The 13108-nt window shown below is 41.8% G+C and overlaps 1 protein-coding gene across 2 annotated transcripts in view; it reads left to right on the top strand.

Moving 5' to 3' along the window:
* The window catches only part of SLC22A16 (solute carrier family 22 member 16), a 466664-nt gene that overhangs the window by 401807 nt on the left and 51749 nt on the right, over positions 1-13108 (top strand). For both annotated transcript variants that reach the window (XM_078649168.1, XM_078649169.1), the window contains exon 6: positions 7277-7386. In XM_078649168.1, the coding sequence (XP_078505294.1) occupies positions 7277-7386 (110 nt within the window). The remainder of the gene's footprint in view (positions 1-7276; positions 7387-13108) is intronic.

Below are 13108 nucleotides of genomic sequence, written 5' to 3' on the forward strand. Positions count from 1 at the left end.
CTTGGAATTCCCCAAGCCCAAGATACATGCTTTGCAATCCTTATGTGGGAAATTTATTTGGAGCCCCGGGAAGCCAAGACGAGCTATGAAATACATGATGTTACCAACTGAAAGGGGAGGGTTAGGGGTTCCAGATTTTTTTCTTTACTATATAGTTTGTTTTTTATTGAAAATGAGGATTTTGATAATAGGGGGATCAACTTAACACATGTTTAATCACCCATCAATATTTGAAATCTTGTTAGGGCCCTGCGTGAAGCAGAGCTTATTTACTGAAATTGATGGTAGCTATTACAAGCGAACTCGATTTAAGGTGTTAGTGGGTGCTTATAAGACCTGGAGATGGTTAGCTCGAACAATGGCAATAGGGAAGTTCTCGTACTATACTCCCTTTAGCGCATCTAGGATATTGCCGATGATATTCTCGGATGGAATGTCACAAAACTTGCCAAAAAAGGGGGTTAGGTGGTTGGGTGATATGTGCATGGAGGATGGTAAGTGTAAATCCTTTGAGGAGTTAAGAGACCAGTTGTTTTTTTCCAGAAGTTATTATTTTTAATTTTTACAAATTCGGGATTTTTTTGCAAGACAGAAATTAAATCTACAAAAGAATCAAGTTATAGAAGGGATTAATAGACAAGTGAAAATAGGTATTTTGTATTGAATGTTAGTAGAAGGGAAGACGGACGATCTTGAGAAAATAAGGGTAAAGTGGGCTAACAGCCTAGGAGATTCAGAAATAGTAGTGGAAGATCTTATTTTATTGTCAAAAGAGGCATTAATGTCTGCTAATTTAAAAGCTCAATTTTTCAAAACCTTGTTTGATTTATATTATACTCCTGAACGCATGTCTAAATGGGGTGAGGGTTTTGATGGTAAATGTTTTCGTTGTAAAGCTGACCACGCAGACAGTATACATATTTTCTTTTCTTGTCCTAGGCTGGCTGGATTTATAGGAGGAATTGAAAAATTAAGTCTTTAGTGTTTAATTTCCAGTTAACTGTTACTCCTGCTATGTTGCTTCTGGGGAAAATCCCTATAGATAGCTTCGTGGAAAGGCTATATCCTTATCGCCACTTTATATATTTTTTTCAATGACTGTGGCACGATTGTGTATTGCCACCGAGTGGCTTCAGGAAAAGTCTCCCCTTTTTCAACAATGGCAAGCAAGAATGTATAGTTTATACAAACTGGAGTGGGGGCTTTTTTCAATTACTGGATCTAGGAGAAAGAAGAAAATGGGTTTGAAAATATGGGGTGCTTTTTTAGATTATTATGAGGATTGAGAATGTAATTAAAGTCAACTCGTACCTTATTTGTTATAAATGGATTTACATAGACTGACCATTTATTTGCGCATGTAGAGTATTGATTATGATGTTGCCATTGGACGAATTAAGCCATTTCATACACGATCTATCTGTTGTTTTGATTTTATCTCCCTAATATTTTATGTATTCATGTATTGCTGTGAACTAGTAAAATAAATATAAAAAAAAAGACAAATAATTGAGCCAAACTAGAATGTCCGATGTACCTCCATATTCTGAGAAGAAGTGTCTCCAACAACTCGTAGCCCTGCAGGCCAAAGACGTTAAGCTGCTTCACATGGCTCTGATACCCAGCGTTAGCAAACTATCAGCCAGCCATCCCAAACCAGTTTGCAAGAGATAAACGCTGGTATGTGGTTATTACTTTACATTGTAAAGATTTTTATTCATCATGCAATAAAGGTAATCATAGACATATTCAAAAGTCTTTCCCCCCTTTTGATACTTGTTATCCAGCTTCGTATTACTTCTCAAAGAGTCATTACTTGATACTAGTAGTATCTTCTATTTGAATGAGTTGATCACCATATGGTATGTCTACATAGTAGCTCAAAACCTGCCAACACCCTGCCTAGGCTGCTTACAGTTTGGGCACATGGTACCTTATCTTCCATATGAAGATAAAAGGACAAGGGCTCCACAGAGCATAGTCATATCTGCTTGCTGAACTCTAAATCTGGCAATATTTTAAAAGTACCGATGCAAGGGTACAAATGTGCCTTACCCCTGTCAATACTAAGATTCATGCATTTAAACTGCAGATATATATAGAATAAATAATGGCTCATTGGAATTTGAAGATTCTGTATAAAATCTATATAACTCCTTTGATGGAGTGGGGGGGCTCCGATAGGATATCAGAATATTCTTAAAAAGAAAATATGTTAATTTGGCTCAGGGGAGCATTTAGCATTTTGCGCATGTAGCTCTGGTCTGTCTAATCTTGAAGTCAGCTTGCTTCCAATGACAAGTGATTAAAGGTTAGATGTATGAACACTAGTATTAGCGATTACCAAATAGCATTTTTTGCAAACTGCTAGTTCGTAATCGCTATTACTAATGTAGAAGGGGCTATTTAGCCCCTATTCCCTAAATAGCGATTCATAGTGAAACCCTTTCGTTGCATATTACTCAACTGTCGATCTGCAAATAAACACGCAGCAGACATAGCCGACCTCATACTAAATCATGAAATTGACGTTACCATTTTAACCGAAACTTGGCTTTCCGACGCATCTTCCCCTTGTCTGGACATGTTAGTTCCCCCAAACTACCAGATTTTGAGACTGGACAGACAAATCAGATTGGGGGGAGGCATCGCGTGCATTCACAGGTCAGACATTACCATTACCAAAACTCATTCGGACCCGTTAGAATCTTGTGAATATCTAGGCATGTCTTTAAGATCTGCGGACAACCAAAACTGTAAACTCGATGCATTCTACCACCCGCCTGGCACAAAGACTAAGTTCCTAGACCAACTGATGGAAATCATTACCGTCAACTCTAGTCCCCAGTCTAATGATATATTCCTAGGTGATTTCAATATTCACTGGGAGAATCATGCTGACAATCAAATCAAACTTTTTAAAACTTTCCTGGAAGAACAATCCTTAGTCCAGGGATGTCATCTCCCCACCCATTCCAAAGGTTCAACGTTAGACTGGATCATAGCCAAAGAAAAAGGAATTGAGAACATTACAATCACACCATGCGATTGGTCCGATCACCACATAATTACATTTGAAATTCCTCTGAGAAAAACTAAACCGACCTCACAAGCTGTTAAGCCAAAAAAATGGACCAGGGACACCAGAGGAATCAATATGGAAAACATAGCAGCTCGTTGTGAAAATGAATTGCAGACACCCGAAAACATGATTGATGTCAATGACCTCACTTTGCACTATAATAAATCTATTTTAAGCATCATCGAGGAGGGCGCCCCTCTAAAACTTAAAAGGATCTCTGACAAAGACAAAAATCCATGGTTCAATAGTTCCCTAAACGAGGAAAGACGTTCACTCAGACTCTCTGAGCGTAAATGGCGTCAATACCCTACCGCATCAAACTTAGGCCAACTGAGACAATACAGGAAAGCTTATAACAAAAGCATCCTTAAATCAAAAAAAGAATTCTTTAGGAAAGAACTAGACAATGCTACAAACAGACCTAGGAAACTATTCGATATTCTCAAAGAACAGTCGAATAAATCTGTCAAATCAGCACCGATCTTTGCCAAAAAAAGCTTAAATAGTGAGGATTTCTCAGTCTTCTTTAACAACAAAGCTAACTCTCTAGAAAGGGAACTTAAAAAATCAGCGGATGACTTGGAAAGGGAGAAAGGTTACTTGGATGAACCACAATTCCAACAAGAAGATGACAATCCTAAAAACAACACGCGATGGTCAGGATTTAAGCCAATCAGCGAATTAGACATTTCAAAGATCATTGCATCTACTAAACCTAACAACCATTATAACGACCCCCTTCCAGCAAAGTGCTGGTCCTCACTTAACCATTTGTTAATCCCATCGTGGACTAAGATCAGAAATGCCTCGTTATCTCAAGGTCAAATCCCAGACTGCCTAAAAACTGGGCAAGTCACTCCTCTTCTAAAAAAAACAACTGAAAACCCTTCCGATCCAAACAACTTCAGACCTGTTACTAACATCCCTATGCTTGCCAAAGTTCTGGAAAAATGTGTCCAGCAACAATTGAGTCTTCACATCTCGGATTTCAATCTTCTAAATGATTACCAATCAGGGTTCAGACCGAACCATAGTACAGAAACTGCTATACTGCAAATAGTAGTTGACGCACTAAGAGCTCTCGATCACAATGACACATGTCTCCTAATACTGTTGGATTTATCATCTGCGTTCGATACGGTAAATCATGCCAGAATCTTGGATAGGTTGAAAAAGAGAATGGGACTAGATGGTTTAGTACTTAAGTGGTTCAGCTCCTTCCTAGAGAATAGATCTCAAAAATTCATTGTCAACCAAACCCTGTCAGGGTCTACCAGAAACACAATTGGAGTTCCTCAAGGCTCTACGTTATCCCCGGCGATTTTCAATCTTTATGTAGAACCACTAACGGCTATACTACAAAATGCGAACATTGCATTCCATATGTACGCTGATGACACGCAACTGTACATCAAGGTGACATCAACTGAAGACATAAAAACTATGAACCAAGCCCTTACGAGTACCCTCCAATGGCTAACCCTAAATCACCTGAAGCTAAACCCGCAAAAAACTGAATTCTTACTGATTACACCTCAGAAAAGTAAACTTAAGTCAGCAGAGTGGTCCAACTTTATCACAGCTCTAAAATGCACCCCGAAGATTGTCGACTCAACTAAATCCTTGGGAATTACTCTTGACAAAAATCTGAACATGACTGCATACATTAACACAATGGCAAAGAACGCCCGTTTCCACCTAAGCCACCTGCGGAAACTAAAACCATTCCTAAATAAAACAGATCTGAAAACAGCAGTCCAGTCACTGGTCATCTCAAGGATAGAATACGGGGGCACTACTCTGGCAGGGCTTCCTAAGATCACAACAGCCCCTTTGAAAGCATGTCTTAATGCAGCCGCAAGACTGATATCAGAATCAAAAAAGTATGACCACATCTCCCCCATCTGAAAGTACTCAACTGGCTACCCTTCGAGGCAAGAATTCACTTCAAGTTAGCGTGCATCACCCATAATGCATTGCACCATAAAACTCCGGTCTACCTTGCACAAAAACTCACGCTGTCAGGAGGAAACAGAGGCACCAGGAGCAAAGACAATCTTCTTCTGCAACCAGCTCTTTTTTGTAAAAAAAACACGTATGACCAAGCGTTCTCTGGGGCAGCACCACGAATTTGGAACGCTCTCCCCCCTAGCATTAGAAGAATTCCATCCACCGCAGCATTCAAAAAAGAAGCGAAATTGTTCTATATGGGAAAATTTCTACAATGAGTCCTGACATCATTAACTCTGGATATAATCTCTCCATATTTGTTCCATTCACACACCAGCATCTCTCTTCACTCTTTGGAGAGGGCACAGTCGTAACATACATGGTGGGGTGATTTAATTGCGCTTTGGATATATCTGTTATAGGCTTTCCCGAAATGTACTGTTGTAAAGAGTTTGTTTGTTTTCTGCAATCTATGGTTATTAATGGTTCTATTATTGAGACATTTCTGTAAAGCGCTCTGATACCCCTTACAGGGTCATGTTTGCGCTATAAAAAACACGAAATAAATAAATCAATAAATAAAAATAGTGGGTCGCAAATAGAACTACCTCTTTAATTTTATTGAGGTAGATCGCAATTTGTGACCCATTATGACTCGCTGCCATCAACGTGATGGTGTCCTGCTAGGGTCAGCAGACCACCATGTCTGTGATTGCTTTCAAATAAACCAACCAAACAGTGCAGCCTGTTTTCCTTGAAGGAAAACAGGATGTGTTAAAAAATGACAAGTTTCTTTTTATTTTTTAAGAGCAGGCAGAGGTCCAAGGGACCACTGCCTGCTCTTAAAAAATATTAATGTAACTACTTTCAAAGGGGAAGGGGTCCCAAGAATTCCATACCCATTTGCGAATGGGTTACCACCAAGTTTGAGTTGGCGGTAAAGTGTGAATGTTTTGCGACCACATTTCGGTCACAAAACATTCGTACATACCGATGCGAATCAGTGTTTAAAAGGGACGGCCAAAACACGCCCCTTCCTACTGATTCGCAAACCCAAAAAGTGATTTTGTTACAGTTTTACTAAATCGCAATTTCAGCTTTGTACATCAGAAAAGGAATGTTTGTGTTTGCCAATGGTCCAATTCTCCGACTCAGGCTGTTTGCGAACCCAAACTGTTTCATACATCTTGCCCTAAATTCTTTGAGGCTATTTACAAAAGGTCAGCTAAGATGTGGTATATTTAATGGCATTAACATTTTTATTTTTCCTGCTACTTGAATTTGATTTCAATTTTCCATTTCTTTTGTTTTTGGAATAGTTTTTATTAATCACTTTTTTAACTTGCATTGTTATATAAGATTTGATTGCTTTTTAAAAAAACTTTAAGAAAACAAACAAAAACTTAGAATGATAAAACTGACATAATTCATAATGTTGGGACGAAGTGGAATGCACAATCTATTTTACTATTTCCTTACCGCAAATTGGCCATGGCATCACTTTGGATTTTCTGTGAGGACACCTCTATATGCATGTATCCCCAAATTTAATTTCTTGGAATATCTTTCCTTTTATGTTGAGGAGGGAGCTTGGCAGATAATTGCCAGGTTCGGACAGCCCCTTTTTGTGGATAATACAATAATCACTGGTATTTAGAATCTTTTCCAAATCCAACATGGCTGGATCCCTCAGCTCGTTTTATCAAAAGAGGCATAAAACATTGGAAAGTTTTAAGCCAGCTAGCTTTCAGAATAGTGGCATGTGGTTTAGGGCCAGCAGATCTATTTCCCCATATATCTACAGATTACATTTTCCATTAATATGTTCTTCAAGGGATAAATGCAGTGTGAATTATTAGTGTTACAACATTCTTCTTTGTATTCTTTGATCTATATTTAAGCCTAGCCACCTCCAAACTAGAAACAACCTACTGCCACAGGATGGCCAGTAGGGCAGATTCATCATTCCTCCACTCTTGCTTATAGCAGTGGGACAAACACCTCATCTCAAAGACCTTCCTACTTGGTCCAACCAACTTGGAGGAGGCATAGGAGGCTTCATCCATTATGAAATTTGACTGAACCCAAACACGTTTAACTGTTGTCGAAACTGTGTGGAAATATATTATTGCGGTTTAAAGTGGTTTTCAATGTCTTTTTCTTTTTGTTTTCACTTGCAAGTCAAAGCTATAAAACCCCAATAAAACTAAAAAAAAAAAAGACCTTTTGCTTTTGTTTTCACAGGACTACACCATATTGAGCATTGTAGCAAATATGTCAGGAAAGTTTGCAATAGGTGTTGCATTCGGACTTATTTACCTGTATACAGCAGAACTGTACCCAACTATTATAAGGTATGGTTTTTCAAAATGTAATGAATATAATGTGATATAAAATGACCAAATAATGTAGGCAAATGTGTTAATCTTTGTAAAACACTGCTGACAGAACTTACATTGTGTGCCTTTCTACTCTTCTTTCTCCAATATTGTTAGACATTTCATTGAAGCGTAACTGTTTTCAACCAGAGTAGAAAAAAAACTGAATACCTTTTTTGGTCAGGGTAATTTACAGTGACCGTTTCACTCTAGAAGAAGGGTTGTGCTCTTATGCCTTACTTAAATGATGGATTGTAGCTCGAACTGAGGAGTACCAAATTGTCACTTCTTGTCTTGTTGTGAAGTTCATTCACTACTTCGTTTCATGATGATTGGTACAAAAAAGCATCCACATTTGCTTGTGTAATGCTTGTGTTTTTATGTATTATGGAGCAGTATAGGGTTAAAGAGGAGGAGGGGGAGCATTCTGGCTTGTGATGGTGGTGATAGCTAAGATCTGGGAAGGGAAAGGCATCTCAAGACCATTGACCTTGAATCTTGATTAGAATGAATGAATTTGGATTTGTATAGCGCTAGCTACCCGGAGTCCTCATAGCGCTTGCGGGGCGGAGAGACAGGGAGGCAAGTGGTGCTAGTGTGAAGTAGTGAAAAGATGAGTTTTGAGACGTTTATGGAATGCAAGCAGGTTAGGTTCCCCTCGGAGGGTGGGGGGAATTCCAGAGGTTGGAGGCATTCAGGGAGAAGGAGCATCCACCCCACCTGGATCTGCGTACTTTCACAGAGGTGGCACGAAACTCTGAACTGGAGCGCAGACTCCTAGAGGGTTGATAGGAGGTGACCAAGGACTGAAGGATGCCTGGGCCTGATTTCCACATAGCTTTGTGGGCTAGGCACATGGCCTTAAACAGTATCCTGGACTGGATAGGAAGCCAGTTGAGGTTGCTCAAGGCGGGTTTCGCTGTGTGTCTCCGGGGAATCAGGAGCAATAGGCGAGCCGCACAGTTCTGAATGACTTGTAGCCTCTGGATTGTGGACTGAGGGGCGCCCAAATACAGAGCATTCCCGTAGTCAAGGTGGGACAGTATGAGGGCTTACACCACAATCCTCCTAGCCTGGAAAGGGAGCAGGGGAAGAATCTTTCTAAGCATTCTCATTAGGCCAAAGCAAGTAGCAGAGAACTTAGAGGCTTGGTGATTAAAACCAAGGGAGCCGTCCAGCCACACGCCTAGGCTCTTGATCTGCTGCTTTGGGAGGGGCATGTGGCCAAGAAAAGTTAGCCAAGTAAGTGTCGGGCGGGAGATGGAGATTTGTCCAGAAACATCAGTTCGGTCTTGTCCCCATTTAGCTTGAGGTGGGAACGATCCATACTTTTGGCTACCGCCTCTAGGCAAGCGCCAAGAGCGCCAGAAGATCCCTCCGGGTGGTTGAGTGCCACCATCAGTTGGGTATCATCTGCGTAGGTAATGATTTTGATGCCGAATGGAAAGACTGTTTCTGCCAATGGGGCCAAATAGGTGTTAAAAAGCGTGGGGCTCAGGGACGAACCTGGGGGACCCCACATCTAAGAGGCCACTTGTTAGATGAGGCAGCTCCCTCAAAGACTTGAACGACAGGTCCTTTAGGAAGGATTGGAACCAGGTAAGAGCTATATTTGTCACTCCCAAGTTTTTTAGCTGCTCAAGCAGGATATTATGATCAACAGTGTCGAAGGCGGCACTGAGATTTAACAGAATGATAGCTGCTGAGCAGCCCTGGTGCAGAAGTCTCCTTGCCTCCTCAGTTGCCGCCAGTAAGGCCGTCTCTGTCCCTAGTTGTGGACGGACTCCTGTTTGAGTGATATGAAGCAAGTTGTTGGATTCCAAGTGCTGCACCAGAGTGGAGTTTATATGTCTCTCCAGTAACTTGCTCAGCCTGGGTAGGACAGAAATGGGACGGTAATTAGCCATGTTGGAGTGATCAAGGTTGGGCTCTCACCTGTGCGCATTTCCATGCCAGGGGCACAGTGCCAGAGATGATAGAAGCATTTAGAGCATCTAAGATGACTGGTAGAATGGAATTGGTGACTAATGAGAGGTACTGTGGGGGGGGGGGCAGGGTCCAAGGGGGAACCAGAGGTTACCCTGGAGATGAGGGTGTCTAGGGACTCAGCGTCTAACAGTGGGAATTCTCCTAAAGAGCAGTGTAGTTCAGGGTGTAAAGTGGTGGTGCTGTGATCTGTGGGATCTGGCTGGTCGGGAGGGAAAGGCTGGCAGATCACAGATCACCTGGATTTTTTGGTGGAAGTATTCTGCTAGGTCGTTGCACCGCTCTGGGGCTTCCTCCGTCTTGGGAGGCTTATGCAGCACAGAGGAGAGAGACTTAGCGATACGAAAGATCTCTTTAGGAGAGTTAGCAGCCGCGTTGATTCTCTCCTCATATAAGTTGGTTTGGGCGGTTTTAATCTCTGCCTTGTACCTCCTAATTACCTCTCTATAGTCCTGTTTTCTTTCTTCTGCGAAGTTCTGTCTCCATCGCCTTTCAGATTTCGTGCAAATCTGTTTAAGCTCTCTTAATTTAGGGAAGAACCAAGGTGATGATTTTTGCCTGAATCTCTTTTGCAAGCGTTTTTTTGGGAGTACAGTGTCCAATGAGTTTTGGATCCATGAGTTGAAGTTATTGTTCGCCATCTCAGGGTTAGGGTCAGTCTGGGGTCTAGTGGTGTCGAGAACAGCGGTCCATTGGCTAATGGAGAGATTTGACCATTTCCTATCAAGTGTCAGTGTAGTGTTCTCAGGAGGAGAGGAGGACGGGAGTCTCCCAGACCAGGGGAATAAGCGAGTGATCCCTACAGGGGAGGGGGGACGGGAGAGTCAACATAAAGATTCTGCTCGTTACTAAACACTGGGTCGAGGAGATGGCCCTTGTCATGTGTGGGGGCAAAGCCTTTCTGTTTAATTTGAAGTGCCGCGAGGCTGGTAGATAACCCATTGGCCAGGTGGTTAGAGTGGTCATCCATGTGGATGTTAAGGTCCCCTAGTATTGTAAAATTAGCTGGAGTTAGGGCTAGATTGGCGACAAGTGTGGGGAGTGCATTGAGGAATTGACCTATGGGTCCTGGGGGTCGGTAGAGCAGTAAGCCGGAGAAGGTGCTAGTGGGAGAGAACTCCAGGGAGAAGTTCATGCACTTGCAGTTTGGTGGTCCGTCCGTAGATGACCGACAGCTGAAGTTGTCTTTAAATATTAGTATTGAGAAATGGTAGTCCACAGTTCTTTTCAAGTTCTTTAGCTTAGGAACATGTTTTCTCTCTGCTGCACACTTAGAGGATAGACAGTTGTGACCTGGGATCTTGCTGTGACTGCAAGCAGGCCCAGCAACTAGTCCACTTTGAATTTAAAAGGTGTCACTTTCAGTGGCACATGAATTGAACTCCACAACTAAGGCTAATGCTCAAATCAATACATTTAATTAAAATGAAGTGTATTAGGCTCCACAAGGAAGACAGCGAGTGGTTACGTTTTGAGAGCATGAAGGTTTATTAAAACGTTAAAAAGGCTTACAAATCAAAATCATCTAGTTAGTATTATTCAATAATCAATAAATTAAAGCATTTAGAAACAATGAAGTTAAAATCAATCAAGCCACATAAATGAGATGACAAATTAGTATGAAGTTGTGTTCTACTCTTGGGTTGCTTGTGTTCTGGTTATGGGAGGCCCTGGGCAGGCAGTTCGGGCTGGACTGTTCCTACTGGAGCAACTGAAGCAAGGTCAAGACTGATTTGCATATGGCTGGGTCTAAACTGAGATGGCATGGTTGGCAAACGAGCAGTGGATTGGAATGCTACCGCAAGAGATTGCCAATGATTAGACTTATTGCAAGCATTCCTTCCATCAACTTTTGTGTGTTTGTTGTATTACCCTAAGTGGCAAGGATATGCCTGTACATGGGTCCCGTGGTCACTGTGGCACTAGAAAAAAGCTACACCTGACTGTCAAGCCCCAATCAGGGCTAATCTGGTCTGGGTGGCTTGTGTTCTGGCTTAGGGAGTGCCTGGCATGACAGTTCAGGCTGGACTGTTCCTATTGAAGCAGGGTCATAACTGATTTGCATATAGCTAGGTCCAAACTGAGGTGGCATGAAGGGCAAAAATGCTACCCCACACAATTGCCAATGGTTAGGCTTGGTGCAAGCATCCCTCTTATCACCTTTTGTATGCTGCCGTAAGTGGCAAGGGTATGCTCAGATGTGGGTTCCATGCTTACTGTGCCTCTTGAATCAAGCTACACCCTACTGAGGAGCCCCAATAACCGGTCTGGGGTTGCTTGTGTTTGTGTTCAGGGAAAACCAGGCCTGGCAGCTCAGGCTGAACAATTCAGATTAGAGCAAACTGGTGGTATGCTGGGCAAAAGAACAATGGGTTTGAATGCTACACTGAGCGATTGCCAGTGGTTAGGCTTACTGCAGGCATTCTTCCTATCAGCTTTTGTGTGTTTGATCCATGGACAGGCTCGCCTTTTGCCTTGGGACAGCCTACTTGCAGCCCACATTGCAGGAGAGGAAGGCTTCACTTATCCGATGTGTAGTGGTAGTGGGTGGGAGTGAAAATGCTGAGAACTGTGGTAATTGAATTCACTCTGGAATGTCCTTCTGCAGCTGCCCTATTACCTCCAAATCAGCAATGCTGAGTCATGAGACTTAAAACTGTGACAACTCTATGATATCATTGTTGAGCAAACTGTCTACACCTCGTTTCTGGTTTAAGCTGAGGACATTGAAAATGAACTCTGGATGAGCTTGCTGTTCAAACCTTTTTCTCTGTGAAGTCGGGAAAACATAAGAATGAATTGTTTGGATATGTATCATTGTTTCATACTGAGTATGATAAATCTGGGCGAATAGAAATTACTGGGCCCCAGTTGTGATATCTAAGGCCTTTCATGCCTGGTGTCCCTGGGCTCCGCTACTGCAGACCCCCACAATGTGGAACAAATAGTAGTGATGCATAGCAATCCAAGCCTTAAGCGAGGGAGGTGCTGTGGGGTAGAAACTAAGAACTCAGTAACACAACAAATAACACAATAAATAAATGTACAGACAGAAATATTTATTTAAAAAGGAAAAATACATGCAAAAGCAGGTGGAAAAACCAATGGGAGCATGGTTTAAGGGGGCTTCAAAAACTACAAGGGCACACACTAATGAATGATCACAATACTCAAATAACATCCTAAATGCGGACTCGATTCAGTGGTTCTGAGTCAACATTAACGGTTTATGATCCAGCTGCCCCATAACCCTAGAATTATAATACCTCCGTAGATGCCAGTAACAATCATGTAGCATAAAATTATAAAAATGTGAGGCTTTGTCATAGGGTGTTAACCATACAGTCAGGAGTAGAATATAGACGTTTCACCTTTATTAAATATTTCAGAATGTTACCACAAATATGGATGTATTTTGACTTTCAATATTATTTCATACCTTTTTTGGAGCCACCTATGCAGAGGCTCCACTGAAAGCAATGAACGTTGCCAAGGAGGTACCATGTTTATTGAGTCCGCCTGGGAAAGGTTTTTTGTTTTCGAAAAACAAACTCCCAAAGCAAGCTAGGGATCATTGTTCAGGTTCTCCATTTTATATTGCGATCCTGGGAAGGGAAATATAGTGATTGTAGGCACACCGCCTCAGTATGGCGAGGGCATAGTGGACAGGCAACCAGGTTTAAGTGGGCAGAACCAGTTGATAATCCCCTGG

This window comes from Lissotriton helveticus, chromosome 6, assembly GCF_964261635.1.
Source record: "Lissotriton helveticus chromosome 6, aLisHel1.1, whole genome shotgun sequence".
Lineage (NCBI taxonomy): Eukaryota > Metazoa > Chordata > Amphibia > Caudata > Salamandridae > Lissotriton > Lissotriton helveticus.